The following is a 27,858-nucleotide window of genomic DNA, read 5'->3' on the forward strand; positions in this document are numbered from 1 at the left end:
ACATTTTTTCCCTGTTATTCAAAGGTCGTTGGCGAAATAACGCCAACTAATCATCTAACAATTTCTACTAAAAGGAACTAAATAAAGTAATTTTATTTACATAATAATTTATAAACCTTAATCTCAGTTCAGACAAGTTGAAATTACTTGTTAATTGAATAATTAACTTAGTTACGATAAAAATAATAAATTAGGCTACTATTAGAGAGATCATTAAACTTCCTTTAAAATTATGTGCCGCTTGGCCCCCCTTTCTATTTAAAATTATAATTATTGTAACATTTAGCCACGCTAGGGGATTCAACCTTGAAGACTAAAATAAATATCGAAAGTCTCCCCCCGAAAACAAAGTTTACTGACGCAGAAATATAACAACAAAACAAGTAAAACATTAGGTATATATAGATAAAGAAATTAATTTCTTTAATGTACTTTATAAGTGTAACAGAAATTTATATAATTAAGTATAAGCAATACAATACGATAATTAAAATTAAGAATATCTGCATTACCACCAAAATTTTTTTAATATCCCTAAACAATATTGTCAAATTAAGATTTTGGGATAAGGTAGTGATACATATCTACTATTTTATGTTTTTTTTCTCTAATTGGTATCACATTTTTCCAGAGATACAACTCAACTTTAAATATATACTTTACATTGCACAAAAGAATTCGCCAAATTCAGATACAAAAACTTTAACCTTTAAAAATACTTTCACTCCAACCGTTATACTTTTTCGAATGTTAATATATTCAATTAATTACCTGATATCTTCTCGTTTGCTTTCTTCAAACCGTCCAACAGTGCCCCCCTCCGGTTTGTGGGTCATCTTCAGATAAGAACTCTTGCAGCGCCACTTCACTATTCATTAACTTTGAATTTGGCACCAGTTCCAGTCTCACTCACGAGTACCATATGGTAAGTGGTAGCTGATAGGCCGAACACTTCACTGACTTCGCGAATCTAATTATTGGTGTTTGCGTTGAAAGTTGCGATTTCAGCCTCGCACCTGCGACAGGTATATTAGTCCTAGAGCTGGCGATTATAGTTGATGAACGTAGCAATAATTGTAAACGCAACTATTAGATAAATAGATTTCTTTCCAACAGGCAAAGACCAAATACAGGAAATGTGGTATACAAAATATATAACTGCACAATATGTTAAAATCGTTATCTGACTAAAGCACAATTAAAATACATAACAATATAGATAAAATAAGTACAAATTACAATACAATACAAAAGTATATGAAAAAAGTCGATAAGTTAATTATTAATATAATAAGAGTGCATAATATTAGTTATTTCTAATGGTGTCGGCCGATATGCGCTCGACCGTTTTGCGCTCTTATCTGAAATCGGCCGGTTTGCGCTCTAACACTTTCTTAATGGAGATGTATAGCTAATTATTTTCTTATATCGACCGTTTTGCGCTCTCTTGTAATCGACGTTTAATTTTATTCTACCATAACGATCAGGTAACGGTTAGGCTAGTAAAATTAGTTTTAAAAAATCATAAAACTATAAAAAAATAAAAATAAACCATCTTCCCTTCACACTTTCATTCAGGCTTAGGACTGTCATAGTTTATACATAATATAAACATTGGCGTGTTTAGAAGATGTTTTTTTTTTTATTTTTCATTTTTTTTTCGTTTTTTTTTTAATTTGTTAATTTTTTTTTTTTTTGCTTTTTTTAATTTTTTTTGCTTTTTTTTCATTTTTTTTTTTTTCAAACTTTGTATACAGTAAAATACAAAAAAATCTTGGGAATAAAAAATTGTCTATTGCAGCTTCTGGATATATGCCAATGTCCTTAAACACAACCTTAAGTCCCTTGTATGTTTATATTTCTGTAAAGTTTTGGATATTCTTTGATCAAGATTAATATATGTTTTCTTGCACCGCTTTCCTTCTAGATTGAAAGTAAATCGATCATAAAGGTGATCACAATATTCTGCTTCTTTAACCAGGCACTTCACTAATTGGAATACATTGGGATGTGGTCTTATTAATGTATTCAGACGATGATTCCAACCTTCTAAAACGTTATTACTGCGATATCTTTGATCATGGCAATTCCACATGTCCTTGGTAATGTGAGTATTTTCTAACCATTGTTTGACAAAGTAGTCATAAAACTGTTTAATTTTTTCAGAAATAGGTTAACAAGTCCAATATTTTGAACATTTTTCCATATACATTGATTGAAATGAAAATTACAACCAGAAATTTTCGGTTAAAAAACCTTCGGGAAAATAATTTTCTAAGGCACCAATCACTGCCTGTTCAAAATCCAGTTTTATAAGAGATGGTTTCCAATTTGGTAGTTTCTCTTTCATTGATGAAAATAACATATCGTATGTCTCTTTGGTTTTTTTAGGAAGTAACGCAAATATCAATGGTATTTGTCTCCTCTGACGTACTACCAATATCGATATGAACGGTATATATTTGACTAAATTGCTTAGTGCAGCTTTTGAATGTTCCATCCATAAATACAGTGTCCTTACTGTTATCCAAAATCTCCCTAGCTTTGTTGCTGGCAAACACCAAGACTCTGTATCCCGAGGGAGTAGTCTTGTCGATAAATAAAAATTTCGTTTTGTCGCTCATTGTAATAATTTCTTCTGGAAATACTATTTCAGATGCTGCCGCTGGATCTGTGAGCAGCCCACGCGCACGTTTTCTACAATCGTTTAAACCACTTTTCACTGAAGAGAATTTTGGGATGTCTGTCACGAAATCCAGTCCTTGACTATATAATCTTTGAAATTCATCTTGATATATTTTTGACATCGGCAAATAACTATTGTCTTCCCTAGCTCTTTTTCGAGCATTGAAGACACACTGCTTTACTTCTGTCGCTGACACAGATGTTCGGCTTCCTTAATTATTGTGTTATTATCCATAATTATGTGGCCTCGACATTTTTCAGTTTTCTCTTTCAAACAACTCCAAAAAACCGAACCATCTTTATTTGTTTTTTTTTTTTTCATATGAAAACTGTACCCTTTATACAATGCACATGGTTTTCCCTTCGAAGTTTCAATAATTTGCACATCCATTTTTAAAACACTAACTCACACTGATTCACAATAATTATTGATCCTACTTTCTCAAAGAATGCAATAGAAATGATTGACCATCAATATGGTCATTAGACATAGAATTTTCAGGTAATAATTTCTGTTACCATACCCTTTGTTAATGACTAAGTAGTTACCAGTTGGCATTATCAGGTAGAAAGGAAAGTTATTTCCAGCGATCTCTCATTTTAGGAATTCTAGTTACTAATTATATCTAAACAATTAACTTCCAGGTAGAAGGATTATAAACAGAGGTATTAAAGATTAAAGACCACTCTGTTGTTCGACAGTATTAGAAAAATTTAATAATTTTGTTAGTTTTGATTTGAATTTTTTTTTTTTTAATCTAAAGGAAAAAGATGTTTGTGTTTATTTGACATGTTAGTTTGTTTATTGCAGGTTCACCAGACTATTATTGTAGAATGAAATTAAAATTATATTGCAAAAGAGCGCAAATCGGCCGATTAAGGAGACTATAGTAGTTAGATATTTCAATTATGAAAATTGCAAAGCGCAAACCGGTCGATTTCAGGTAAGAGCCCAAAACGGTCGAGCGCAAACCGGCCGTATTCATGTCTAATACTGCTCTTAAAATATGATTGATAATTCAATTAAAAATAGAACACTGCTGTGTGTCCAGTTAAGGGACATAATTAAGAGCGGCTACTAAATTTGCTATAATATATTTTATTATGTATTAAATTGTATAAAAATCAAATGCCATGGACAATGAAAGAAAGATGAAATACTTACAGAGAAGTGTTAAAGAAAACGACAACTGAAGTGTGTGGAATTAAAGAATGCAAACAGTTAAAAAGGACAAGATATATGAAATGAAGGCATGGAAAAAATACATACAAATAAGATAATGAACGCAGAGATAATGAAATAAAGATACAATGTAAAAACTACAACTTACAAATTACGAATGCCTGGCAAGTATAATTACTAACGACGCAAAATAGACTGGGAAATAACAAACACAGCAAAGAAATGAAACAAGTTATACTATGCGTTAGCCCCAATATTGGGAAAAAAGAGAACTTACACGAGAGACAAGAATAAAAATATATAACGCAATAGTGATCCTGACGGTGCTCTATGCAAGTGAAAACTGGACAATTCTGGAAAAACATAAGAGCAGGATAAATACAATGGAGACGAAACATTAAGAAGAATAGTTGGAAAGGACGAAATGGGATAGATTAAGCAACGAGACTATTAGGAAAATGGCTAACCAAGAACCAATAATGAATAAAATAGCAAAGAGACAAATGAACTGGTATGGGCATCTGATGATGATGCAACCCAACAAAATTATAAGAAAAGACCATGAAGCAAAGAAGATCGTAAAAAGAATAAGAATCAGACTAAGAAAACAATGGATACAGCAAGTCGTAGAAAAGGGAAAAGTTAAACAAAAATTCCTCGAGTAATTGAAAATATTGGCACGAAATAGAAAAGAATGGAAGAGATGGGTGAATGGAAATTAAAATAGCTAGCCCAAATCCGACACTCTGATAAAAAGAAGGGGAAAAAGAAAGAAATAAAGAAACATCAAATGCTGATATTAATCAAATGCTTGTTGATAGACAAAAAGTGAAATTCATTTAATAGATGAATTACATTTTAATAAAATCCATTTTTATGGTGTATAGTATGTTCCTGATAAATAGACCCAAGGTTTCGGTCAGCCAATTACCTAGAGGGTAAAAAGAAATAAATTATATCCCTTCTTCATGCCCACTAGCTTTTGGATAAATCAGGTTGTACCTATGTATTTTATATTTTTTTATTGAGCAGTGAAGAATATTTATGAACTAAATAACAGTGAAATGATTTATTATTGATCTTTTAATTATAATAGGTATTTTACCTAATAAACAAATGTATTTTTATGTAAACGAATTTTGAAATTTGGGATAAAGTATAATTTTATTTTCATATATTTCTTATTCATAATATAATGTCATGATATTAAATGTTTGTTTTCTTATGATACGATTTTAATTTTAGTTTCGTATAAACACTTCTCATGGTAATTGAATACTGTAAACACAAATTGTTATTTGAATTTCTTTTCTGGGATGACGTAACTTTTTAACGTATAATCTTTTAATAATTTTTGTGCTCATTACAAAAATAATAAAAGGATAGTTTTGTTTTAAAATTTTCATTTCAATTTTTTGAACTCGTTCCTTACGAGAATAAATTTAAAGATAGTGGCCATTACATTTTAATTTTAAAGATAATACACAGCTACTATATGATTGAAAGAACCACGCCCAGTCTCCGACATGAGCGAACGGCCTTAATCGTTTGTATACCAAAGTAAATAGTTTTGCTCAGGTTACAACATGAGCAAAGAAATTAGAATATGTATAGAGAAAACATTTTTAAAATTAAGAAAATCTTATGTTGAAACGATATTACTTTGAGACTGAAAATTAGATTAGTAAGATGGTATATGTTCTCTATTCTTTTATATCGAAAGTTGTACTTAAACGGATCCACCTCTAAGAAAACTTAAAGCCTTTGGAATCTGGGTATATCTGGAGATTGTTTTGCATCGTATGGTAAAAGCATCGAGCAAAATTTTGCTCGATGGGTAAAAGTTACGGAAGTGGTCAGAACAGTTAAAAATCGCAAACTGGAATATTTAAGAAATCAGCTCCGAGTCATAATAGGCTTCGTTACTGGACAGGCGTCAGTCAAAAAAGACTTATATACTTTAGAAAACTTGGCTGCAGGTTTTGTAGCAGAGAACCTGAAATAGTCAATCATATCTTGTATGAATAGCAGGCATTAGATCGTAGGTGGCAAATACTTTTTGGAGACTACCAACTGACTCCAGAAACATATGGTACACATTCACTAGATCTGAACAAACGGGTACAGGGTTCCCGGATTCTGGAATGGCTATCATAAATGAATGGATGAGTGGAAATGAATTTATAACAGGCAGCTACCAAGAAAAAAAACCCTTATATTTGTGTACCTTTTTAATTAAAAAGTACTATTTATTTATCTTTAGTTATATCGTAACAAGATTAATTTACAAATGCATGCATTTCACCAAAATCTCAAGTTACATTATAGTTGGTAATTTGAACACGTAATTATTTCAAAAGAGCATTATTTCTAAATCTATATTTCTCTAAAAACTAGGTACTAATAATTGTTAAAAATTATTTCCAAATTGCTAAATTCCGAATTTATTGTTTAAGAATTTAGTAGCCGACTCTCATTCTATTTTTTGTAGTTCTGAAGGTAACTGGGTCAATTACCATAAGCATTTCTTGTGATTGCTTTGTGTCTTTCATTAACAACTAAAGGGGATTGTCAGGGATAGAAAAAGTATACTTCCGCCCAAAATAATGCAACTAAAAACGACGAAAAAACGCATCGAAATGCAACGAAAAACTTTTATGTACGAAACCAATATAAAAAGCAACCAACATTTGTCGTCAAAGAAGTTAAATATTATTTGTAAATATTTACTGCATTCATTTGAAACATCTTTAACGTATTAATACTTACATATTAACGAATATATATTTTGACATAAACTAATTTAAAAAAAAAAAAGACGTGTAGAATTGTGTGAATGGGTTTTAATAAATCATTAATAAATCATAATCAAGATTTTACAAAAAAAAAATATTTGGTGTGATGAATTGAACTTTACAAAAAATGGTATGTTTAACCGCCATAACAGTCACTTCTGGAATGACGAAAATCCTCAGCTCACATGGGATAGTAAATTTCAATAAATATAATAATAGTGTTATTATTAGTAACCTGCGTAAACATCCTATTAGATACAATTAACCCATGACTACATTACCGAAAAATAAAATACTTAAGTATTACAAATATACATAACATATACAAACCAAAATATTTCATATATTCTGTAGTTCAATAAAAATGCATACCGAAAAGATTTGTCAAATTTAATAATTAAAATAATATTTATATTGTAAAGAATCAGAGGAATTTAATTTTTTTTAAACCGCCTCCTGTGTAAAAATCATCGAGTTAGAGTCTAAACTCGGTTCGCTAATCCCAGTCCGAACTGTCTAGTGAATTTAGTAATTATTTTTTTGCGAAGTTAGTTACTTTTTGACAGACTAAAAGTGGCTGGAAATTACTATACAACCAAGCACCCGTACTCATAGCCAATATTAATAGTAAACAAACTAAATAGTAAATAAAATATAACTTTGCGAATTACCGACAATCAATATTTATTTATCTGCACCATATAATAAATAGTTATGTTAAATTATAACAACTAAATATATATTTTTTAAATATATACTACCCAAAATTTGATGGGTTTAGTATACACTTCGACTATTTAGAATAATTCTTCTTTTTTTAAAGAAAGAAGTCTGTAATAGCAGGATACTTGAGCTATTAATACTGAGAAGTAGGAATTGTTGTGTTGTAGGTTTCCGACAATGAATCTGTCAAAATTTGTCCGAGCTAAGCGAATGGAGTTTAGATCCTAACCCGATGGTTAAAATGCTTCAGTTTTGTTGACAGTTCCTAGTTAACTTTGGAAGTCTGCAATAGTGGGCGCAGAAGTCTAAAACAGCCACAATCGGAAACAATTTATTTTTGGAAAATTTTAAAATTAGTTAAAGAATATACATAGATGAGTATAAATTTTTTTAAACAATTTGGTTTTTATTGTCTTAAAAACAAAAGTTTAAAAGCTATACAAATTATCATTTGTTTCATTATTGTAGTATCATATGGTATCATTATTAAAAGAATAATTTCTGTGTTTCTGTACATTCTGTACATTGTTAATTTTTAGAGTTTCAGTAGGTCTAATAAACCGTTTATTCTTCTAATTTAAGAATTGTGCTCTCCAAGAGGAAAATTAAATCAATGAATAATTAATTTATCGCCTCTACAAATTCAAAGTTTACGCTACCGTAAACTATAATCTATTTTATCTATTGTTGTCTGAAGAAATTAATATTATTGATTTGATGTCTAAACTACCTAATTTTATAATCAAAGCTGAATATGACCTGGAAGAATTTAAAAGTGCAACTCTTAGATGTGTAGAATAAGTTGCCTTGATCTGGATGACGTCCTCTAAAACATCCGTGGTTTTCAATTTTAGTTATAACCTAACCTATAATTTGTACCGGTCTAAAACGAAAACGTTGATATTTTTTGTTTAGTTTTTGTTAAAGTACTGTAGTTCTAATATAATAACAGTTTTTCCTCATTCTTACTAGATTTTAATAAAGGTAATTCAGCAATTTATTTCAATCTATTAATGATATAACTAATGTCTTATATTTTAGAGAATGGCTGAAGAAGTATTAAATGGAGATGATAAAAAGAAAAGGATGTCTGTTGGCCTTTATACGAGCTGTCCTCCAAGTATAAAACAAGGTGTCGACTCTGCTTTTGAACAGGGATACCACTTTGTAGTTACTCAACTTACACATCCAAGTTATAGCAGAAACTTTAATAACAATGGTCCTTGTGTTATAGGAAGAACAGATCGAGTAATGAGGAGTTCTGATTGGGGAAGATTAGTGGTTGGGCAATTAACCCCTACTATTGACTTGGATAGTGAGATAGAACACATTCGAGAACATAGTAAAATGATATTTGAAGAAGAATTGGGGTTTGCATCTCATCTAGGTGTTCCAGCAATCTGGTTGACACTTTCCAAACCAGATAATGTACAATTAGCTCGTGTTTTGCATGCAAAATTAGTTTCAGGATTTAATTATAGTGTATGGGTTAACATTCCAATGACTCACCCTTCCAGATACAGTCCTGTTGCTGAAACAGAACATGATACTTGGGATTGGTGGAATAAATTTCGTACTTACTGTAATTATGATAAGAGACTAGGTTTAGTTCTTGATTTAAGTGATATTAAGCATTTACTGCCAGAAAATGAGCTTAAAAGATGGATTGGGGAGCCTATCAGAGCAATTGTGATACCTACTTCACACTTTTTAACAAATCAACATGGAAAACCTGTCCTCTCCAAAGTTCATCAAGAAATTATTAAAAAATTCATGAGTCTGGATGTTCAGTATGTAATTAAAAATGATACTGATAGTGACTTATCTCTTTATAATAGATATATAAGCTTTTTGGGTAAAAAGCTTTATGTATATGATACTGTAACTGATTTTGTTGATGGATTTGAAGATTTTCTCCAGAACCCCCTACAGCCACTTACTGAACACTTAGAAACAACTATTTATGAAATATTTGAAAAAGATAATATCAAATACACATCTTATGAAAATGCTGTCTATAAAGCAATTGAAGTTTTTCCAAAAGATGAGACACCAGTTGTAATGGTAGTTGGAGCAGGAAGAGGTCCTTTGGTACAGGCTGTTATTAATGTATCACTTGCTTTAGATAGAAAAATTAAGGTTTATGCAATTGAAAAAAATCCTTTTGCAGTCAATACATTAGTACATCGAAATAAGGATGAATGGGATGATGCTGTTACTATTGTCAATGGTGATATGAGGACATATAAACCCCCAGAACTAGCTGATATATTAGTATCTGAATTGTTGGGTTCTTTTGGAGACAACGAATTATCCCCTGAATGTCTAGATGGAGCTCAACGATTCCTAAAGAAGTCAGGCATATCTATACCTCAGTCTTATACTTCTTACATAGCACCACTACAGAGTACTAAAATTTATAATGAGATAAGAACAAATCGCCAAGTGGATAAAACTTTACAGTTCTGTTATGAAACACCGTATGTCACTCATTTGGCTAACTTTTATGAAATTGCTTCACCCCAAGCACTTTTTACTTTTAAGCATCCAAATTGGAGTGAACATATAAATAATCAGAGATACAAGAAACTGAAATTTCAAACAGAACTGTCATGTCTTTTGACTGGATTTGTAGGATATTTTGATACAGTTCTTTACAAAGATGTGACACTCAGTATACATCCAGAGACTCATACACCAAATATGGTCAGTTGGTTTCCAATTGTATTTCCTTTAGAGAATCCTGTTTATGTGGAAGAAGGACAGAATATTGAAGTGGCTTTTTGGAGGTCAGAGTCAAGTGATAAAGTGTGGTATGAGTGGTGTTTGATAAATCCAGTAAACAGTGGAATTATCAATCCAAATGGGAGATCTTTTTTTATGCGGAAGCATTGATACTGCAACTTTTTATAAAATAAAATCGGTAAACATTGAAATTTTGTGTATTTCTTTAATCTATTTTGAGAGTTAGATGCAGAAGCTAAATGTACTAGCCAAATACCTGTCTGTCTCATCTTTGTATTATCGGAAACTATTGTGCCCTTAACATTCATTGTAATAAGTTTATTAGTTAAAGCCTCATGTTTATTTCCTGGTATTGTTTACTGTTGTCTTCTATGATTGCTCCTAGGTATTAAATTGATCTACTTGTTCTAGCTGCATCCCATTCAATTTTACATCTTGTATCTTTTTCATCCTAGCTATTACCATTGTTTTTGTTTTATTTATGTTTACATTTGGTAGTTTCTAATTTAATATGTCTAGATTGTAGGTGATATCTGCCATCAAGGTCAAGTCATCTGCAAATATTAGTTCATATAGTTGTGTTTGTTTCATTTTCCTGTATCCTAGTGAGAGTTTTCTTATCTTTTCCTTGGCTTTTTCCACTGCTTCGTCTAGCACTACTGGTGGGCTAGTGGGCTCAGAATGCATCCATGTTTGAATAGAATAGAAATATGCTTTATTGTCACTGAAAATTGTACAATTTTATGGACAAAGCTTATATAAGTTAAAAAAAAGTAATAATAATTAAAATTTACTAAAATTACATAAAATTAAATTTGCAACCTTGGTGTATTTTGAATTTGTTGGCTTCATTGTTATTTGTTCTTACAATGTGTCTATTATTACTAATTATATCTTTTATAATTTCGTGCGTTACTATTCACTCCTCTTTCTCCGAGTGTTTCCATATGTCCTTTCTTAAAATTCTGTCAAATGTCTCCTCTAGGTCTGTGCAGCATATATGTATCTCTTTGTTCTTATTTATTATCTTCTCTCTCATTTGTCTTCTTGTGAATAAATATGAGGTCTTGCATGCCTTTGCTATGTCTGAATCCACATTGCATGTCTTCCAGTATTGGATCTATTTTCCATTATTTTTACATTTTCTATTACATATAATATTTCCGTCTTTATCTTTTATATTCGTCGTGCTATGTACCTTCTTTTGTTTTAGTTATTTTAAAGTAGATACCAAAGAAAAATTATTTATTTTCCCTGTTTTTTAACCTATTTGATGCGAATATTAGTCCCACCCCTTCTTTTGTCCTCTCCTTTGTGTCTACTCCTGACCAAAATAGCTGGTATACCTTGTGTATTGTCTTGAAGCTTTTTCCTACTATCTTTGTTTCAGTTATTCCCAATATTTCTATTTTTGGCTTATCATTTCTTCAACCCAGTTCTGTCTCCTTTCCTCTACTACTTCTCACGATTCATGTTCACAATTTAATCTCTCCCTGTTCTCTATCCTGTCATTTGTTTTCCTTAAAATTGCGAGAAATATGAACAGTTATGAAATCTGCACAAAACTAAATAGAGTGTAGCATTTTAATATACATACTGAAATATCAATAAAGCCTTTTTATTTCTCATTAAAAAAATACAATTCAATATTCTCTTTTAGCGAGATTTTGGCACATGCCATCAGGAGGGTTGGCAAACAAATATTATTCCCTAATATACAAAAAATTACACTAAGGCTGATCCTGTTTAACAAGGACATTAAAATTAATAAACAAATTAAATAAATATTCGTATAAATGTTGTAGTAATAAACTAAATGTGTCTTTCCTACTGAGTAAGACTTTGCACTAGACTAAACAATAATAACAATGTATAACAGTAAGGTATAGCTTGCATTTGAAATGAGTGAATTTGTCTCTTAAAGGGAGTGAAAGCTTTTGTGTAATAATAATAAGATAGTCGATAGATCTATTATCAATAGATAATAATAATAAGACAGATAAAAAGATAATAGCTATACGCAAACAAATTATTAATGCTAATTTAAATATATTCATCCTATTGAACTAACACCATGCTAATCGATTTAATAATTAAATAGGCTCATTAATAACTCATACTTATACGGCCATGTCTCCCTACAATACCCTGCTAATTCAGCCCGCTCCTGTCTCATCATAGTAACTACTTCTACTCTACTAAGTTCATTTTTACCCAACCACTTTAACTTAATTTGTCTCAACGCCGAACATTTTTCCAAAAAATGTATCACATCTTCCCTTTCCTTTGTGTTACACATTTAACAAAACCTTCTTTCATCATTTCTGCCAGGTCGATCTTTCAAATATAGAAGTTATCTTTACTTTATATAGATCTTAATTTGAACAGCTATCGATTGTCCCCAAAATTTTCCATTTCCAGTAGATAATGCATGTTTACTCCTTCTTCCTGCAGTTCTAGTGTCCACAAAAAATTGATTCGAGCGCCCTATTCTCAGCTTGACACTGTATCTCCTCCTTCTATTTTTCTATCATACTCTTAATCATACTAGGCTAGCTATCTCTCCATTCCCATTCACACCTTACTTCAATAATTTTTTCTCCCATGCTTATCCAATCTTTCCACGGGCTAGACCTTGATCTCATTCAAAAGAAATTTTGGCAACCTATCATTCGAATATCCCTTTTTTTTTCAATATATTTTTTATGTAAATTGATTTTAATATGTATATAGGCTGACTCTAGCAATATCTGTCTCCAAATCTAACATAAAGTTATGACAATAAGTTGGACAAGAAAACATGTTTTTTATATAAAATCTTTTGATTATTTCCACCTCATCGTATTCAAAAAGACCCAATACCTGAGAACCATAAGTCAAAATTGATCTTACGACCGACTCATACACTGTTACTTTAGCCAAAAAGGGTATATCAGCCTTAGACACTAAACTACTCCAAGCCGTGTAAATCGCCACTTTTGCCAAACTCTGGGACTTTTTTAGATGAACTTTAATCAAAAACTTGGGTGTTACTATCATTCCCAAATAATTATAGTTATTCACTACCTCTAATACTAGATCATTCAGTTTCCAAGATTCAGTGTGTGCTAAGACTAAAACGAACATTTTTCAATATTTTTCCTGATAATACAACCTTTTGTGGGTTTGGTCTGATTAATAATGATCTTCCATTCTGCCATGTAGGTTATTTTCCTTCTCTACTGCCTGATGTTCATGGTTTTAAGATCTTTCTCTACATCGTCCATCCATCTTTTACGGAGTCTTCCTTTTGTTATATTTCCTTGAAGCTTTTATTTCTGAATTACTTTTAATGCTCGATTTTGTGGCATTTTTTTAAATTACCAAGCCAGCTTAAATGTCTGCGCTCTACCTTCAATCGACCAGCTCGTGGTTCATTTTAGTTCTCCAAAAACCATCGTTACAATGAGTTGGTCCAAATATCTTTCAATATTTGCGCTCAAATATTTTCAATTATACTTCGCTGTCCACGTTTCATTACAGAAACATTCGACAAAATCTTACGGTATGACCTCACCGGTAGACCGGTATGTTGACATCTTCAGCAACTTTTCTAATAGCGATTCAAAGATTCCCCCTAGCAATTTTATTCACTCCTTCAACGGTTTCATTGATTGTTGACGTGCTGGGGCCTCCAGGGCAAGCCTCGTCAGTAGCATCTCGACTCTTTGTGAAGAACTTATTCACTCAAAATTTAATTCATATTCTTTCATAAATTTGTGTCAATAGCACAAGTTACCAGCTATTGAGTTTTATTCTTCAATGATTCCTATAAACTTTTTAATCAGTTATTTTTTAAACAATTTACTGGAAAACTGTAATATAAAGTTTATCGTAGTTATTTTTTGGGTTTATTCAGCTTTTATTCACAATATATGGAATATTTCAATCTGAATGAGGCATTAGTTAGATAATGCAATTTTTTGAGAGTGGCTGCGTGTATGAGCATAAAAACTAACAAAAAAATAATTGTTTTATTTTATCTGTAACAAAACACACATTGTTTTGGCACTTAAATAATACGTTTTGATTTTAAAATTCATATATACAATAATAATACTAAATATATATTTTTTCACATATGATATCACAATGCTTTTATTGTATATTAAAGTGATGGGGCCTCCAGAGCAAACATAGTTCTTAATAATATCTTCTCGACTCTATGTGAAGAACTTGTACCATTTTTCGTTCAAAGTGTAGCTTGAGTGGCTACTGTGTTTACAACTACCGGAACTTTGGAACGGTTTCTTGTCCGGATCTGTACCTTGTTGATAGATAAAGATTAGATGACCAACCTTTTCTTTACTTTAGAATTATTTTTATTTTGTTCGGATTTTTTCAATGTAACTTCGACAAAACCCACGGTTCGTAGACTTACTACGGTTGCCTCTTCCTACTGGGGTGGGGATGCTTGAGTTACGTCACCAGAGTACACAAGAATACAAAACCCATTTATTCGCGATTGAACCTGAATGTAGAGGGCAGGTCGATTGCAGTGTTGATTGGTTGAAGGGGAAGAATTACGTCACGACAGTACAGTTTCGGGCTTAATGTTCATCGGTTAGGCGGAAGAGGCAACCGTAGTAAGTCTACGAACCGTGGACAAAACCACCATTTTAATTTGAGTTTGTTCGTTTTGTACAAGAGTGTCAAAAATCACGTTAAATCTACTTTTGATTGTTTATTACAACCATTTATAATTTGATTATATTTTGCACCTATAAGTTATATTCATTTATCTCACCAGGACTGTCAACGAGAGCGATAGAGGATATTATAATTTATAATTATTAATAGCTATCGAAATTTGTTCTTCAATGATTCGTATAAACTTTTTAATCGATCATTTTTTAAGTAATCTGCTGGCAAACTGTAATATAAAGTTTCTTGTAGTGATTTTTCATGTTTATTCAGCTGCCACTCACAATCTATGAAATATTTCAATCTGAATGAGGCATGTTAGATATTAGCAGTATGCAATTAAAACTTTTGATGTGCCTCTTAATAAAGTTTTAAGCATTGCAACTGATGAAGCTCCTGCAATGCTAAGTAAACAGTAAGTGTTATTGGGCTTTGTCAAACTATTAGGCGAGTTTTATACAGCTCGTGTCGTTTCTCGCATCCTAATTTCCAACGTATTCTGTCGAAGCAATCTTTAACAGAGTTTTTAAATCTCTAACGGTCACGCTATCTTCGACTACTTTTCTTCAGCACCGTCTTAATCTACCTCGTTTTCTTCTCATTGGTGGAGTCCATTTGTTATCTTCATGTCAGGTGTCCATAACAGTTTAGTCTTTTGGCTTCAAAATGTGTCTAGATCAATTGCCATTTCTCTTCAAATACCTTCATTTCTCTCAATATCAAGTCTCGTCAGCCCACAATATCTCCATTATTCATTTCCATGGCATTAAGTTTTTATCTGTTTCCCAGAGTTCGGCGCCGTACAACCCAATTTTTTCCATTATTGTTTTATAAATTCTTCTTTTATTTCTTTGTTACTTCATTATTCCACAATAGTCCCTGTAACTGTCTAGTGGCTGATCTTGATTGGTCGATCGTGGAATGTATTTATCCGTTAATAGTAAAGCTAGAATAAATATTGATGGAATTCCAAAATAGATTTTAAAACTTAAAATATTTTAAATAGTCTCACGGTTTCTTTTTTGAATCCATTTGAAATTAACATAATTCAAGCTGAGCTTTCCATTTTCAATATAATTATAACCTAAAAAACATCTTGAGTATTAGAATTAATAGAGATGCAAGCTGATCATGCTCTACAATTAAAATATAAGTCTACACCGATTACTGAAATCAGGTACTTTGTGCCAGAATTGAAGTATCCTGAAAATAAGTAAAATACCTAAATGTGTTTAATTTAATACACATATTTTGTACTTTAAGTTTTAAATAAACATAATTTCTGTAAAAAAATCTCATTTGCATACTTTTTGTAATACCTATTTAAATGGGACTTGCTAAAAATGTAAAACATTTCTCGGACTATCAAGGAGCTTGGCCAACCCTTACCCCATGTGATAATAAACATTTTTATTTTAAAATATAAATAAAGACAATACAGTTAGTAATAGCACAGACTATAATTTTAAACATTTGTTCCAAAACTATTTTCTAGTATTCTTTTTATTTTTAAAACATGCGTCAACAAGATAAGACAAAAAAATTTTTGTACAAAAAACATTTATTATAAAATTTATTTTTATACATTATAAACTAAAATTAAATTCTACAATTAAAAACTTTCTTAATAGCAGATAGATATTGATTTTTCTTTTCCGTTTTCATCGGCTTTTTCTTGACTACCTCCAAACTGTGTTTTATTAAATTTATTACAGATTTCCTGGTGATCTTCTTGGAAACATTAGCTGCAAATACTCTTTTGCCATCCACCCTGGAAATAGTTATTTATTTTGCAGGATTCCGGATAATTTCTTCGGCCTGACACCACGTCAGCCATACAGCTGACAGCAACAAAACTGCGCGCAGTGTAACGCCAAATTAACTGCAATATGCGCCAATATAATACAGAGCAGATAATGAACAGCACGTCACAAATATAGCAATAAAATAAGAGCAGCACAATATATTACTTGAGTTGTATTTTTTGGAACTGCTCAAATTATTCGTTCCTCGGATAATTATTCGAGAACTGCGCATAGTGAGGCACGAAATCTCAAATCGAGGTATGGTCAATTTTTTAGGTGAGTAATTTAAGTGGATTTTTCGATTATCTTGGGATCCACTAATTGACTACTTACATTTGACATAAATCTTGACCTTGAGGGACGACTGTTTACTATAAGTTTAGTATACTATAAATTTATTAAATCTGTTTGACATAATTTCATTAATCTTCTTGCAAAGTTAAGTGAAACATTCAGCTACTTGGTTCATTGTGCATTATTTATTTAAACAAGTAGGTCTTTTTATCCTTTAATGACAGTGGTTGCCTGTTTTACTTATTGTTTCCTTAAAATATCTAGGCATATTTTCAACCAATGACATTGAACCAAGATTTTCTTATCAAGTTGCGAGACGTTCTTATCTCTTATGTTGCGAGATTTGTCGTCTGTCGTGTAATTAATTTGATACTGTCACCTTTCGTTCGTGTCTTTTCTTTATAGCTTTTCATAGGTCCAAACTCTATTTTCACTGGGCATAAATGATTTTTAGCAAAAAATTATTAGCAAGCATTGTCATTAACATCTCAATTCTTTGTGAAGAGCTTGTACAACTTTTTGTTCAAATTAGTAGCACAAGTCACCATTTTAAGTCCGTCATAATTATTGAACAATTCAAAAGTTCTAAGCGATGTTCATAAGACATTATTTTATCCAAAATTAAGCAATTTCGGAACAGACTTTTATTAGCAGACAAATATTAGAGTATTACAAAATAAAGTTATTAATTGAAAACGTCTTTGCAGTTTATCACTAAGGAGATCTTACTATAAAAACTGAAGAGATTAAAATTAGTACAAAAATTAAAAAATATATAGTTTAATAATATATAGTATAACTAGTTTATTCTTAAAAAGACTAAAATTTTATTATACAAAAACTATTTATTACAAACTAAACTTAAATTCTACAATTAAAAACTTTCTTAACAGCAGATAGACATTGGTTTTTCTTTTTATTTTCTATTTTCATCAGTTTTTTCTTGCGTACCTCCAAACTATGTTTTAAATTTACAGATTTCCTGGTGATCTTCTTGGAGACATTAGCTGCAAATACTCTTTTGCCATCTTCCCTGGAAATAAATATTGATTTTGCAGGATTCCGTATAATTTCTTCGGCCTGACGTCTTTCAATCTCCAAAGCATCCCGGAGATTATTTCTCAACACGCTGTCGCTAAGACAAATACTCTTGAATCTGGGATCTGATCTTGCAGTTGCCAATAATGACAATGGATCCAACAATCTGAAATATGAAAACATATATCAGTACACAGATTAAAAGTATAATTAAAAAAAATAAATATCATTATAATAAAAAAATAAACATTAAAAGAAATTATTTAACACTTACCTTAAAATATTAGACCACATTTCCACGGGAAGCGCCGCCAACTGGAAGCAGGATGCAGCGATCACTGGCAATAAACGAAACATTTCGAACACTCCGTAATAATAACACTTAATCACTTCAAAGCACAAACTGAACTGGCCACAGTGCGCAGATTCCGCTCTTATATACGCCAGTTTACGCGCCAAATCACTTACCAAAAGCGCGCGCAGATTGTAACACCACGTCAGCCATACAGCTGACAGCAACAAAATTGCGCGCGCACTGTAACGCCCAAATGCGCCAATATAATACAGAGCAGATAATGAACAGCACATCACAAATATAGCAATAAAATAAGAGCAGCACAATATATTACTTGAGTTGTATTTTTTGGAACTGCTCACATTATTCGTTCCTCGGATAATTATTCGAGAACTGCACATAGTGAGGCACGAAATCTCAAATCGAGGTATGGTCAATTTTTTAGGTGAGTAATTTAAGTGGATTTTTCGATTATCTTGGGATCCACTAATTGACTACTTACATTTGACATAAATCGACCTTAAGGGACGACTGTTTACTATAAGTTTAGTATACTATAAATTTATTAAATCTGTTTGACATAATTTCATTAATCTTCTTGCAAAGTTAAGTTAAACATTCAGCTACTTGGTTCATTGTGCATTATTTATTTAAACAAGTAGGTCTTTTTATCCTTTAATGACAGTGGTTGCCTGTTTTACTTATTGTTTCCTTAAAATCCATCCATCCATCCAATGGCGCTACAGCCCAAATCGGGCCTTGGCCTCCTTCAACAGGCTTCTCCAACCATCTCTATTTACCGCTGTTCTTTTCCATGAACGCGTTCCCAGGCAGTTCCTGGCATCCTCATCGACTTCATCTTCCCATCTCTTTTTAGGTCTTCCAACAGGTCTTTTTCCCTGCATTCTTGCATTTAATAATTTTCTGGGGATTCTATTCTCATGCATGCGGACCACGTGCCCTGCCCATCGTAATCTCTGCAGTTTAGTATGTTGTGCTAGAGGTGGTTCGCTATATTGCTCGTATATTTCTCTAGTTTCCTTAAAATATCTAGACATATTTTCAACCAATGACATTGAACCAAGATTTTCTTATCAAGTATTTATGTTGCGAGATTTGTCGTCTGTCGTGTAATTAATTTGATACTGTCACCTTTCGTTCGTGTATTTTCTTTATAGCTTTTCATAGGTCCAAACTCTATTTTCACTGGGCATAAATGATTTTTAGCAAAAAATTATTAGCAAGCATTGTCATTAACATCTTCTCAATTCTTTGTGAAGAGCTTGTACAACTTTTTGTTCAAATTAGTAGCACAACTCAACATTTTAAGTCCGTCATAATTATTGAACAATTCAAAAGTTCTAAGCGATGCTTATAAAACATTATTTTAACCAAAATTAAGCAATTTCGGAACAGACTTTTATTAGCAAACAAATATTAGAGTATTACAAAATAAAGTTATTAATTGAAAACGTCTTTGCAGTTTATCACTAAGGAGATCTTACTATAAAAACTGAAGAGATTAAAATTAGTACAAAAATTAAAAAATATATAGTTATTTATTTGGTCATTTAAGGTTTGATCTTGTGAATAAAATACACATTAAAAAGTAAACTTATATCCGAAAATCGCTTCCAACTAAACGTCAAATTAGTTTTTATAAACTAGTTTATTCTTAAACAGACTAAAATTTTATTATACAAAAACTATTTATTACAAACTAAACTTAAATTCTACAATTAAAAACTTTCTTAACAGCAGATAGACATTGGTTTTTCTTTTTATTTTCTATTTTCATCGGTTTTTTCTTGAGTACCTCCAAAATATGTTTTAAATTTATAGATTTCCTGGTGATCTTCTTGGAGACATTAGCTGCAAATACTCTTTTGCCATCTTCCCTGGAAATAAATATTGATTTTGCAGGATTCCGTATAATTTCTTCGGCCTGACGTCTTTCAATCTCCAAAGCATCCCGGAGATTATTTCTCAACACGCTGTCGCTAAGACAAATACTCTTGAATCTGGGATCTGATCTTGCAGTTGCCAATAATGACAATGGATCCAACAATCTGAAATATGAAAACATATATCAGTACACAGATTAAAAGTATAATTAAAAAAAATAAATATCATTATAATAAAAAAATAAACATTAAAAGAAATTATTTAACACTTACCTTAAAATATTAGACCACATTTCCACGGGAAGCGCCGCCAACTGGAAGCAGGATGCAGCGATCACTGGCAATAAACGAAACATTTCGAACACTCCGTAATAATAACACTTAATCACTTCAAAGCACAAACTGAACTGGCCACAGTGCGCAGATTCCGCTCTTATATACGCCAGTTTACGCGCCAAATCACTTACCAAAAGCGCGCGCAGATTGTAACACCACGTCAGCCATACAGCTGACAGCAACAAAATTGCGCGCGCACTGTAACGCCCAAATGCGCCAATATAATACAGAGCAGATAATGAACAGCACATCACAAATATAGCAATAAAATAAGAGCAGCACAATATATTACTTGAGTTGTATTTTTTGGAACTGCTCACATTATTCGTTCCTCGGATAATTATTCGAGAACTGCACATAGTGAGGCACGAAATCTCAAATCGAGGTATGGTCAATTTTTTAGGTGAGTAATGTAAGTGGATTTTTCGATTATCTTGGGATCCACTAATTGACTACTTACATTTGACATAAATCGACCTTAAGGGACGACTGTTTACTATAAGTTTAGTATACTATAAATTTATTAAATCTGTTTGACATAATTTCATTAATCTTCTTGCAAAGTTAAGTTAAACATTCAGCTACTTGGTTCATTGTGCATTATTTATTTAAACAAGTAGGTCTTTTTATCCTTTAATGACAGTGGTTGCCTGTTTTACTTATTGTTTCCTTAAAATATCTAGGCATATTTTCAACCAATGACATTGAACCAAGATTTTCTTATCAAGTATTTATGTTGCGAGATTTGTCGTCTGTCGTGTAATTAATTTGATACTGTCACCTTTCGTTCGTGTATTTTCTTTATAGCTTTTCATAGGTCCAAACTCTATTTTCACTGGGCATAAATGATTTTTAGCAAAAAATTATTAGCAAGCATTGTCATTAACATCTTCTCAATTCTTTGTGAAGAGCTTGTACAACTTTTTGTTCAAATTAGTAGCACAACTCAACATTTTAAGTCCGTCATAATTATTGAACAATTCAAAAGTTCTAAGCGATGCTTATAAAACATTATTTTAACCAAAATTAAGCAATTTCGGAACAGACTTTTATTAGCAAACAAATATTAGAGTATTACAAAATAAAGTTATTAATTGAAAACGTCTTTGCAGTTTATCACTAAGGAGATCTTACTATAAAAACTGAAGAGATTAAAATTAGTACAAAAATTAAAAAATATATAGTTATTTATTTGGTCATTTAAGGTTTGATCTTGTGAATAAAATACACATTAAAAAGTAAACTTATATCCGAAAATCGCTTCCAACTAAACGTCAAATTAGTTTTTATAAACTAGTTTATTCTTAAACAGACTAAAATTTTATTATACAAAAACTATTTATTACAAACTAAACTTAAATTCTACAATTAAAAACTTTCTTAACAGCAGATAGACATTGGTTTTTCTTTTTATTTTCTATTTTCATCGGTTTTTTCTTGAGTACCTCCAAAATATGTTTTAAATTTATAGATTTCCTGGTGATCTTCTTGGAGACATTAGCTGCAAATACTCTTTTGCCATCTTCCCTGGAAATAAATATTGATTTTGCAGGATTCCGTATAATTTCTTCGGCCTGACGTCTTTCAATCTCCAAAGCATCCCGGAGATTATTTCTCAACACGCTGTCGCTAAGACAAATACTCTTGAATCTGGGATCTGATCTTGCAGTTGCCAATAATGACAATGGATCCAACAATCTGAAATATGAAAACATATATCAGTACACAGATTAAAAGTATAATTAAAAAAAAATAAATATCATTATAATAAAAAAATAAACATTAAAAGAAATTATTTAACACTTACCTTAAAATATTAGACCACATTTCCACGGGAAGCGCCGCCAACTGGAAGCAGGATGCAGCGATCACTGGCAATAAACGAAACATTTCGAACACTCCGTAATAATAACACTTAATCACTTCAAAGCACAAACTGAACTGGCCACAGTGCGCAGATTCCGCTCTTATATACGCCAGTTTACGCGCCAAATCACTTACCAAAAGCGCGCGCAGATTGTAACACCACGTCAGCCATACAGCTGACAGCAACAAAATTGCGCGCGCACTGTAACGCCCAAATGCGCCAATATAATACAGAGCAGATAATGAACAGCACATCACAAATATAGCAATAAAATAAGAGCAGCACAATATATTACTTGAGTTGTATTTTTTGGAACTGCTCACATTATTCGTTCCTCGGATAATTATTCGAGAACTGCACATAGTGAGGCACGAAATCTCAAATCGAGGTATGGTCAATTTTTTAGGTGAGTAATGTAAGTGGATTTTTCGATTATCTTGGGATCCACTAATTGACTACTTACATTTGACATAAATCGACCTTAAGGGACGACTGTTTACTATAAGTTTAGTATACTATAAATTTATTAAATCTGTTTGACATAATTTCATTAATCTTCTTGCAAAGTTAAGTTAAACATTCAGCTACTTGGTTCATTGTGCATTATTTATTTAAACAAGTAGGTCTTTTTATCCTTTAATGACAGTGGTTGCCTGTTTTACTTATTGTTTCCTTAAAATATCTAGGCATATTTTCAACCAATGACATTGAACCAAGATTTTCTTATCAAGTATTTATGTTGCGAGATTTGTCGTCTGTCGTGTAATTAATTTGATACTGTCACCTTTCGTTCGTGTATTTTCTTTATAGCTTTTCATAGGTCCAAACTCTATTTTCACTGGGCATAAATGATTTTTAGCAAAAAATTATTAGCAAGCATTGTCATTAACATCTTCTCAATTCTTTGTGAAGAGCTTGTACAACTTTTTGTTCAAATTAGTAGCACAAGTCAACATTTTAAGTCCGTCATAATTATTGAACAATTCAAAAGTTCTAAGCGATGCTTATAAGACATTATTTTATCCAAAATTAAGCAATTTCGGAACAGACTTTTATTAGCAAACAAATATTAGAGTATTACAAAATAAAGTTATTAATTGAAAACGTCTTTGCAGTTTATCACTAAGGAGATCTTACTATAAAAACTGAAGAGATTAAAATTAGTACAAAAATTAAAAAATATATAGTTATTTATTTGGTCATTTAAGGTTTGATCTTGTGAATAAAATACACATTAAAAAGTAAACTTATATCCGAAAATCGCTTCCAACTAAACTTCAAATTAGTTTTTATAATCTAGTTTGTTCTTAAAAAGACTAAAATTTTATTATACAAAAACTATTTATTACAAACTAAACTTAAATTCTACAATTAAAAACTTTCTTAACAGCAGATAGACATTGGTTTTTCTTTTTATTTTCTATTTTCATCGGTTTTTTTCTTGAGTCTTTTTATCCTTTAATGACAGTGTTTGCCTGTTTTACTTATTGTTTCCTTAAAATATCTAGGCATATTTTCAACCAATGACATTGAACCAAGATTTTCTTATCAAGTATTTATGTTGCGAGATTTGTCGTCTGTCGTGTAATTAATTTGATACTGTCACCTTTCGTTCGTGTATTTTCTTTATAGCTTTTCATAGGTCCAAACTCTGTTTTCACTGGGCATAAATGATTTTTAGCAAAAAATTATTAGCAAGCATTGTCATTAACATCTCAATTCTTTGTGAAGAGCTTGTACAACTTTTTGTTCAAATTAGTAGCACAAGTCAACATTTTAAGTCCGTCATAATTATTGAACAATTCAAAAGTTCTAAGCGATGCTTATAAGACATTATTTTATGCAAAATTAAGCAATTTCGGAACAGACTTTTATTAGCAAACAAATATTAGAGTATTACAAAATAAAGTTATTAATTGAAAACGTCTTTGCAGTTTATCACTAAGGAGATCTTACTATAAAAACTGAATAGATTAAAATTAGTACACAAATTAAAAAATATATAGTTATTTATTTGGTCATTTAAGGTTTGATCTTGTGAATAAAATACACATTAAAAAGTAAACTTATATCCGAAAATCGCTTCCAACTAAACTTCAAATTAGTTTTTATAATCTAGTTTGTTCTTAAAAAGACTAAAATTTTATTATACAAAAACTATTTATTACAAACTAAACTTAAATTCAAAAATAAAAAACTTTCTTAACAGCAGATAGACATTGGTTTTTCTTTTTATTTTCTATTTTCATCGGTTTTTTTCTTGAGTCTTTTTATCCTTTAATGACAGTGTTTGCCTGTTTTACTTATTGTTTCCTTAAAATATCTAGGCATATTTTCAACCAATGACATTGAACCAAGATTTTCTTATCAAGTATTTATGTTGCGAGATTTGTCGTCTGTCGTGTAATTAATTTGATACTGTCACCTTTCGTTCGTGTATTTTCTTTATAGCTTTTCATAGGTCCAAACTCTGTTTTCACTGGGCATAAATGATTTTTAGCAAAAAATTATTAGCAAGCATTGTCATTAACATCTCAATTCTTTGTGAAGAGCTTGTACAACTTTTTGTTCAAATTAGTAGCACAAGTCAACATTTTAAGTCCGTCATAATTATTGAACAATTCAAAAGTTCTAAGCGATGCTTATAAGACATTATTTTATGCAAAATTAAGCAATTTCGGAACAGACTTTTATTAGCAAACAAATATTAGAGTATTACAAAATAAAGTTATTAATTGAAAACGTCTTTGCAGTTTATCACTAAGGAGATCTTACTATAAAAACTGAATAGATTAAAATTAGTACACAAATTAAAAAATATATAGTTATTTATTTGGTCATTTAAGGTTTGATCTTGTGAATAAAATACACATTAAAAAGTAAACTTATATCCGAAAATCGCTTCCAACTAAACGTCAAATTAGTTTTTATAAACTAGTTTATTCTTAAAAAGACTAAAATTTTATTATACAAAAACTATTTATTACAAACTAAACTTAAATTCTACAATTAAAAACTTTCTTAACAGCAGATAGACATTGGTTTTTCTTTTTATTTTCTATTTTCATCGGTTTTTTTCTTGAGTCTTTTTATCCTTTAATGACAGTGGTTGCCTGTTTTACTTATTGTTTCCTTAAAATATCTAGGCATATTTTCAACCAATGACATTGAACCAAGATTTTCTTATCAAGTATTTATGTTGCGAGATTTGTCGTCTGTCGTGTAATTAATTTGATACTGTCACCTTTCGTTCGTGTAGTTTCTTTATAGCTTTTCATAGGTCCAAACTCTATTTTCACTGGGCATAAATGATTTTAAGCAAAAAATTATTAGCAAGCATTGTCATTAACATCTTCTCAATTCTTTGTGAAGAGCTTGTACAACTTTTTGTTCAAATTAGTAGCACAAGTCAACATTTTAAGTCCGTCATAATTATTGAACAATTCAAAAGTTCTAAGCGATGCTTATAAGACATTATTTTATCCAAAATTAAGCAATTTCGGAACAGACTTTTATTAGCAAACAAATATTAGAGTATTACAAAATAAAGTTATTAATTGAAAACGTCTTTGCAGTTTATCACTAAGGAGATCTTACTATAAAAACTGAATAGATTAAAATTAGTACAAAAATTAAAAAATATATAGTTATTTATTTGGTCATTTAAGGTTTGATCTTGTGAATAAAATACACATTAAAAAGTAAACTTATATCCGAAAATCGCTTCCAACTAAACGTCAAATTAGTTTTTATAAACTAGTTTATTCTTAAAAAGACTAAAATTTTATTATACAAAAACTATTTATTACAAACTAAACTTAAATTCTACAATTAAAAACTTTCTTAACAGCAGATAGACATTGGTTTTTCTTTTTATTTTCTATTTTCATCGGTTTTTTCTTGAGTACCTCCAAACTATGTTTTAAATTTACAGATTTCCTGGTGATCTTCTTGGAGACATTAGCTGCAAATACTCTTTTGCCATCTTCCCTGGAAATAAATATTGATTTTGCAGGATTCCGTATAATTTCTTCGGCCTGACGTCTTTCAATCTCCAAAGCATCCCGGAGATTATTTCTCAACACGCTGTCGCTAAGACAAATACTCTTGAATCTGGGATCTGATCTTGCAGTTGCCAATAATGACAATGGATCCAACAATCTGAAATATGAAAACATATATCAGTACACAGATTAAAAGTATAATTAAAAAAAATAAATATCATTATAATAAAAAAATAAACATTAAAAGAAATTATTTAACACTTACCTTAAAATATTAGACCACATTTCCACGGGAAGCGCCGCCAACTGGAAGCAGGATGCAGCGATCACTGGCAATAAACGAAACATTTCGAACACTCCGTAATAATAACACTTAATCACTTCAAAGCACAAACTGAACTGGCCACAGTGCGCAGATTCCGCTCTTATATACGCCAGTTTACGCGCCAAATCACTTACCAAAAGCGCGCGCAGATTGTAACACCACGTCAGCCATACAGCTGACAGCAACCAAACTGCGCGCGCACTGTAACGCCAAATTAACTACATTATGAGCCAATATAATACAGAGCAGATAATAAAACAGCACGTCACAAATATAGCAATAAAATAAGAGCAGCACAATATATTACTTGAGTTGCATTTTTTTGGAACTGCTCACATTATTCGTTCCTCCTATAATTATTCGAGAAAGCGCACAGTGAGGCACGAAATCTCAAATCGAGGTATGGTCAATTTTTTAGGTGAGTAATTTAAGTGGATTTTTAGATTATCTTGGGATCCACTAATTGACTACTTACATTTGACATAAATCTTGACCTTGAGGGACGACTGTTTACTATAAGTTTAGTATACTATAAATTTATTAAATCTGTTTGACATAATTTCATTAATCTTCTTGCAAAGTTAAGTGAAACATTCAGCTACTTGGTTCATTGTGCATTATTTATTTAAACAAGTAGGTCTTTTTATCCTTTAATGACAGTGGTTGCCTGTTTTACTTATTGTTTCCTTAAAATATCTAGGCATATTTTCAACCAATGACATTGAACCAAGATTTTCTTATCAAGTATTTATGTTGCGAGATTTATCGTCTGTCGTGTAATTAATTTGATACTGTCACCTTTCGTTCGTGTCTTTTCTTTATAGCTTTTCATAGGTCCAAACTCTATTTTCACTGGGCATAAATGATTTTTAGCAAACAATTATTAGCAAGCATTGTCATTAACATCTTCTCAATTCTTTGTGAAGAGCTTGTACAACTTTTTGTTCAAATTAGTAGCACAAGTCAACATTTTAAGTCCGTCATAATTATTGAACAATTCAAAAGTTCTAAGCGATGCTTATAAGACATTATTTTATCCAAAATTAAGCAATTTCGGAACAGACTTTTATTAGCAGACAAATATTAGAGTATTACAAAATAAAGTTATTAATTGAAAACGTCTTTGCAGTTTATCACTAAGGAGATCTTACGATAAAAACTGAAGAGATTAAAATT

At 31.1% G+C, this 27,858-nt stretch overlaps 5 protein-coding genes and 1 pseudogene across 5 annotated transcripts in view; 1 reads left to right on the forward strand and 5 right to left on the reverse strand.

Moving 5' to 3' along the window:
- Nucleotides 1–961, reverse strand: part of LOC140436522 (sialin-like) — a 60,035-nt gene extending 59,074 nt beyond the window's left edge. Inside the window, exon 1 of the mRNA XM_072525408.1 lies at nucleotides 772–961. Coding sequence (XP_072381509.1) covers nucleotides 772–836 — 65 coding nt within the window. The 5' untranslated portion in view covers nucleotides 837–961. The remainder of the gene's footprint in view (nucleotides 1–771) is intronic.
- Nucleotides 962–8,226: 7,265 nt separating this feature from the next.
- On the forward strand, nucleotides 8,227–10,322 carry LOC140436524 (protein arginine N-methyltransferase 5 pseudogene; annotated as a pseudogene).
- Nucleotides 10,323–17,745: 7,423 nt separating this feature from the next.
- LOC140435502 (uncharacterized) lies at nucleotides 17,746–18,423 on the reverse strand. Its single transcript, XM_072524239.1, has 2 exons — nucleotides 18,226–18,423; nucleotides 17,746–18,117 (listed from the first exon to the last, which is right to left on the reverse strand). The coding sequence occupies exons 1-2, from the start codon at nucleotides 18,306–18,308 to the stop codon at nucleotides 17,775–17,777; spliced, it is 426 nt and encodes a 141-aa protein (XP_072380340.1). The 5' UTR covers nucleotides 18,309–18,423; the 3' UTR covers nucleotides 17,746–17,774.
- Nucleotides 18,424–19,704: 1,281 nt separating this feature from the next.
- On the reverse strand, nucleotides 19,705–20,621 carry LOC140435503 (uncharacterized). The gene is made up of 2 exons (XM_072524240.1): nucleotides 20,424–20,621; nucleotides 19,705–20,315 (listed from the first exon to the last, which is right to left on the reverse strand). Exons 1-2 carry the CDS (start codon nucleotides 20,504–20,506, stop codon nucleotides 19,973–19,975), a joined length of 426 nt encoding a protein of 141 aa, XP_072380341.1. The 5' UTR covers nucleotides 20,507–20,621; the 3' UTR covers nucleotides 19,705–19,972.
- A 951-nt stretch (nucleotides 20,622–21,572) lies between these two features.
- Nucleotides 21,573–22,491, reverse strand: LOC140435504 (uncharacterized). Its single transcript, XM_072524241.1, has 2 exons — nucleotides 22,294–22,491; nucleotides 21,573–22,184 (listed from the first exon to the last, which is right to left on the reverse strand). Exons 1-2 carry the CDS (start codon nucleotides 22,374–22,376, stop codon nucleotides 21,842–21,844), a joined length of 426 nt encoding a protein of 141 aa, XP_072380342.1. The 5' UTR covers nucleotides 22,377–22,491; the 3' UTR covers nucleotides 21,573–21,841.
- A 3,476-nt stretch (nucleotides 22,492–25,967) lies between these two features.
- LOC140435506 (uncharacterized) lies at nucleotides 25,968–27,415 on the reverse strand. The gene is made up of 2 exons (XM_072524242.1): nucleotides 26,623–27,415; nucleotides 25,968–26,514 (listed from the first exon to the last, which is right to left on the reverse strand). The coding sequence occupies exons 1-2, from the start codon at nucleotides 26,703–26,705 to the stop codon at nucleotides 26,172–26,174; spliced, it is 426 nt and encodes a 141-aa protein (XP_072380343.1). The 5' UTR covers nucleotides 26,706–27,415; the 3' UTR covers nucleotides 25,968–26,171.
- Between the last annotated feature and the right edge of the window lie 443 nt (nucleotides 27,416–27,858).

This window comes from Diabrotica undecimpunctata, chromosome 3 (genome assembly GCF_040954645.1).
Source record: "Diabrotica undecimpunctata isolate CICGRU chromosome 3, icDiaUnde3, whole genome shotgun sequence".
Classification (NCBI taxonomy): domain Eukaryota; kingdom Metazoa; phylum Arthropoda; class Insecta; order Coleoptera; family Chrysomelidae; genus Diabrotica; species Diabrotica undecimpunctata.

What these genes read in the sequence shown, in the direction of transcription:
- LOC140435502 (XM_072524239.1), bottom strand. Translation starts at nt 18,308, where the DNA reads ATGTTTCGTTTATTGCCAGTGATCGCTGCATCCTGCTTCCAGTTGGCG. An exon ending in ATGTGGTCTAATATTTTAAG is followed by an intron (nt 18,118 to 18,225) that starts GTAAGTGTTAAA and finishes TTCATATTTCAG; the next exon opens with ATTGTTGGATCCATTGTCAT.
- LOC140435503 (XM_072524240.1), bottom strand. Translation starts at nt 20,506, where the DNA reads ATGTTTCGTTTATTGCCAGTGATCGCTGCATCCTGCTTCCAGTTGGCG. An exon ending in ATGTGGTCTAATATTTTAAG is followed by an intron (nt 20,316 to 20,423) that starts GTAAGTGTTAAA and finishes TTCATATTTCAG; the next exon opens with ATTGTTGGATCCATTGTCAT.
- LOC140435504 (XM_072524241.1), bottom strand. Translation starts at nt 22,376, where the DNA reads ATGTTTCGTTTATTGCCAGTGATCGCTGCATCCTGCTTCCAGTTGGCG. An exon ending in ATGTGGTCTAATATTTTAAG is followed by an intron (nt 22,185 to 22,293) that starts GTAAGTGTTAAA and finishes TTCATATTTCAG; the next exon opens with ATTGTTGGATCCATTGTCAT.
- LOC140435506 (XM_072524242.1), bottom strand. Translation starts at nt 26,705, where the DNA reads ATGTTTCGTTTATTGCCAGTGATCGCTGCATCCTGCTTCCAGTTGGCG. An exon ending in ATGTGGTCTAATATTTTAAG is followed by an intron (nt 26,515 to 26,622) that starts GTAAGTGTTAAA and finishes TTCATATTTCAG; the next exon opens with ATTGTTGGATCCATTGTCAT.